The sequence below is a fragment of the Panicum virgatum genome, chromosome 9N (assembly GCF_016808335.1).
Source record: "Panicum virgatum strain AP13 chromosome 9N, P.virgatum_v5, whole genome shotgun sequence".
Lineage (NCBI taxonomy): Eukaryota > Viridiplantae > Streptophyta > Magnoliopsida > Poales > Poaceae > Panicum > Panicum virgatum.
This window is the reverse complement of record NC_053153.1, coordinates 44,564,069-44,566,950: the sequence shown is the minus strand read 5'-3', so window position 1 is coordinate 44,566,950 and position 2,882 is coordinate 44,564,069. Positions and strand designations below refer to the sequence as shown.

At 40.5% G+C, this 2,882-nt stretch overlaps 1 protein-coding gene across 2 annotated transcripts; it reads left to right on the top strand.

Annotated features, from left to right (window-relative positions):
• The first annotated feature begins 224 nt into the window (after positions 1-224).
• Positions 225-2,518, top strand: LOC120690670. Of its 2 annotated transcripts, none has more exons than XM_039973413.1 (3): positions 225-426; positions 512-804; positions 1,654-2,518. In XM_039973413.1, exons 2-3 carry the CDS (start codon positions 664-666, stop codon positions 2,170-2,172), a joined length of 660 nt encoding a protein of 219 aa, XP_039829347.1. In that variant the 5' UTR covers positions 225-426; positions 512-663; the 3' UTR covers positions 2,173-2,518. The 2 variants fall into 2 exon arrangements, with proteins under 2 accessions (XP_039829347.1, XP_039829346.1); XM_039973412.1 differs by having other exon boundaries at positions 226-426; positions 1,651-2,518.
• Positions 2,519-2,882: the final 364 nt, after the last annotated feature.

Below are 2,882 nucleotides of genomic sequence, written 5' to 3'. Positions count from 1 at the left end.
TATGCTAAAACTCGAATATTTACTGTTCAGTACTGTTCTATAATTTTATCATTATATCATTGAAGCGGAGCCGAGCTACTTGCTCGTTTTGTTAATGAGTGGAGCTGAGCTAGCTCATTAGGCTAACGAGGCAGACCGAGCTGAGCCAGCCGAGTCGAGCCGAGCTGGCTCGGGTGGAGCCCTCGGTGTCCCACAACCAATTTTATCTTACAATAATCCGCTTCTCAATTAAAAGAAAACTAAAGCCCACGGGCTCATCTATCCCTGTCCCTCCAATTCTTGCAGGCTCTCTCCACCTTCCTCTACACAGATCCAGGCAACCCCATCTCCCTTGCTTCCAATTCCTCGCCGTCGGGCGTGCAGACTGCTGAGGGGATCCATCTGAACCTGGGTTTACTTCCGTCTTCACTGGTGCGGAGGCTCTAGGTTTGTCGCATCGCTCCGCTCGTTTTCTTCTGCAGTACATATTCCAAATCTATGTGAATTAAGTTCATGCTCATGTCTATGTTAGGTCCGTCCTGGATTAGATCTTTGAATTGGCGACCAATGGCTGTTGTAGATGCCGAGAAATCTAGGCAAATTAAATGAAGGGGTCCTTTGCTGGCTGAGGAACAACTAGATCTTTCAATCACTAGGTGTGAATGTGTGATTAGGCCTTCAGCCATGCAGAAATCCAATGCACCGGCCTTTCCTACTATTATCTTCGAGGAAGCTCTTTGGAGAGAAATGGAGTATCGTAAGAGATTGGAGAAGACTCACCCTCATCTGCTGATTGCCCTCAATGGAGCCCCTGAGCGGCAGAAAGTAAGGTTTTTTTTTTGTTATGACCTCTATATGATGCAGTACAACACTAAGAACTATTCTTCAGGGATCGAAAATGTATCTATAGAAGAATTTAAGGATTTTATTTGACTATAAACAGTTACTTTCCGATTTGTCTGAAATTATAATCTGAAGTAGATTAGTTTCTTTCATAAACCCAGCATATAGCTGAATATGATCGAACTGTCAATATGAGAGTTGCAAACAATGATAGGCTCACAATAGATTTTCGCCTTCTATTTTCTGATTTTTTTTTCCCTTCTCAACCATGACACTTGAAACTACCTAGAACACATTAACAGATCTCAGATAGTCAGATGATACATGCTTTATCAGCAATTTAGCTATACAGCTTATCTTTCATATTTCTATTCATGTCCTTATTCTGTTTGTGCAATGTAAGCCAGCAATGCAAAGTAATACTGTTTTCTCTTGGACCTCCACTTGTTCAAAGGCAAAACTTTGATTATTATTACCAAAAGGCCCAGTTTCATAAAGGACTTTCAATAATCAATATCATCTGACCTTGCAGACTATGGTTCTGGCTATGGATTTGCTTACATATGCTTGGTTGCTGACTTCTTACCTGTTTCTTTCACCTTCCAATTATGAGCATTTTACAAATCAATTTTCTTCAGATCATAAGATTGGTTATATTATGTTATTTATAGTTGTCAGTTATTTGTTTCTTCGTGAGGACTGTGCTATCTGGAACCATGATATTTGGTTTATCTGCTATTCATTGCTTTGCATCACATAGGTACTTTTAACTGCGAAAATTGTTCATTATTAGTTTTGATTGTGTAAAAAAAGTATTTTCAATTTCAGAAGATCAGTACAGATTCAATATGTGATGATTTTAAGAGAAAGTTCGCCCCAGATAGCACTGTACCTCAACAGCAGTCTACTTTCAGTTGTTCAGCTGTACAGAGACAGACAGCTAATTGGTACCCCATTAAGAAAAAAGTGAAAGTTCCACACCTTCCTTCCCAAATTCTGCAACGTCCCAGACCAAATGTGGTACCTGCTTTTTGGTGTAAAATTTGCAAGGTTGATTGTGTTTCTGAATTCAGTTTCGGTGCCCACATTGGAGGGAAAAAACATAAGGCTAAAAAGCTGGAGATTCTTGGAAATAGGAACACTGGAAGACGTGGTGGTCAGTGTTCAGGTATCAGGAATTCTGTGCAAAATAGCCATGCAGTGTCTGGAAGCAGAAACAGTGAATCAAATGTGTCTAGTGGCATTGTTTCTGCAAGCTGTGATCTATCCTCTGGAAGCGGAACTAATGGTATAGAAGAAAGCGGATGCACTGCCCCACTAATGAGCAGCATGGATTTCACTGAAATCTGATGTCTATAATATGCTCCTTGTACATTTTCCTCTGAAACGTAGAGTAATGTGTTAAGTTCTCAAACAATCAGTGCACAATGGAAATTTCATCTTATGGTGGTGTACCATGCAAAAGGTTTCAGTACCCTATTGGGGAAGCTATCTATCTGCAAGATTGATGCCTGTCAGTTTTCTTATTTCTTGATTAGGAGATAAAAACTCAGAAGCCAGCGCTGATAAATTATTACTAGATCATTTGGCCGAAGGCATGAATGTGTATAATGCAGACTATTACTAATCTGGTGAGCCATATTGTAGCATTTGCAGGTTATTGATTTACTATTCTGTAGAAGTTTGCTGTAAACTAGCAAATGACCAAAATATAGTTAAATATCAGTCCCATTGCATCCAACAAAAAGATCTTGCATCGCCCACCATGCGTTGTCCCATTACTTGATCATCATCATGCTGCTAATCAATGTGTGCCAACCGATTTATTAGCGGTTGGCACACACTGATTAGCGGCAGGATGATGATCAAGTAATGGGACAACGCACGATGATCATGCTGCTAATCAATGTGTGCCAACCGATTTATTAGCGGTTGGCACACACTGATTAGCGGTAGGATGATGATCAAGTAATGGGACAACGCACGATAGAGAAGTTGGGCCCCAAGTAAATGTAAATTCTTCATGTGGCTAGTCGCACATGATAGGTGCTGGATGGCCG